Genomic DNA, 727 nt, shown 5'->3' on the forward strand with positions numbered 1-727 from the left:
AGCTTCTGCTGAGTTCAGCTTCAGCACAGAGTGAAGTATCAAACAATATGATAAAATAATCAAACCCAAGTCACTTCCCATGAGTGTCCAGGCCAGAATAAGCTGGTAAATGCTGTTGATGGTTCTGTCATCACAGGATAGACTAGTGACACCAAGAGTAGAACACAGAAAGTGTTCTATTTGGTTCTGGGAGCAGTAGTGTCTCTGAGCAGCCAATATAGGCACTGGGATGGTACATATGGTGTTTCTGAGTGCCATGAACACAGTTGCTTTGACCACAAAAGATTCAGTAATTATTGATGGATAGCGTAGTGGTTGACAAATGGCTACATATCTATCGATAGCCATGCATAGAAAGATACCTGACTCCATGCCCACAAAACAATGTATGACATACATCTGCAGAAAGCACTCTGGGAGGCTGATGGCTTTAGCATTGAACCATAAGTTGGCCAATATCTTGGGCATGATAGTGGTGGCAAAGCCCATGTCTACCACAGCCAGGATGCCCAGGAAATAGTACATAGGCTGGTGCAGTGTTGGCTCTTGATAGATGATGAGCAGGATAAAGATGTTGGCACTGAGGGCTAAGAGGTAGAGCAGAGACAATGGCAAGGAGAGCCAGTGTTGCCAGCTGTGAATGCCTGGGAATCCCATTAGAATAAATTCAGAGACTTGGATATTAGAGATGTTGGAGGCTTTGAGATTCTGGAACATTCTTTAGTAA

At 43.9% G+C, this 727-nt stretch overlaps 1 protein-coding gene across 1 annotated transcript; it reads right to left on the bottom strand.

Annotated features, from left to right (window-relative positions):
• Nucleotides 1–3: 3 nt before the first annotated feature.
• On the bottom strand, nt 4–717 carry LOC107181451 (putative olfactory receptor 56B2; the record flags this gene model as incomplete). The annotated part of the gene is made up of 1 exon (XM_015557330.1): nt 4–717. A coding segment is annotated over exon 1 (714 nt), but the record flags the coding sequence as incomplete, so codon positions are not given.
• Between the last annotated feature and the right edge of the window lie 10 nt (nt 718–727).

The sequence above is a fragment of the Myotis davidii genome, unplaced genomic scaffold (genome assembly GCF_000327345.1).
Source record: "Myotis davidii unplaced genomic scaffold, ASM32734v1 C63109856, whole genome shotgun sequence".
Lineage (NCBI taxonomy): Eukaryota > Metazoa > Chordata > Mammalia > Chiroptera > Vespertilionidae > Myotis > Myotis davidii.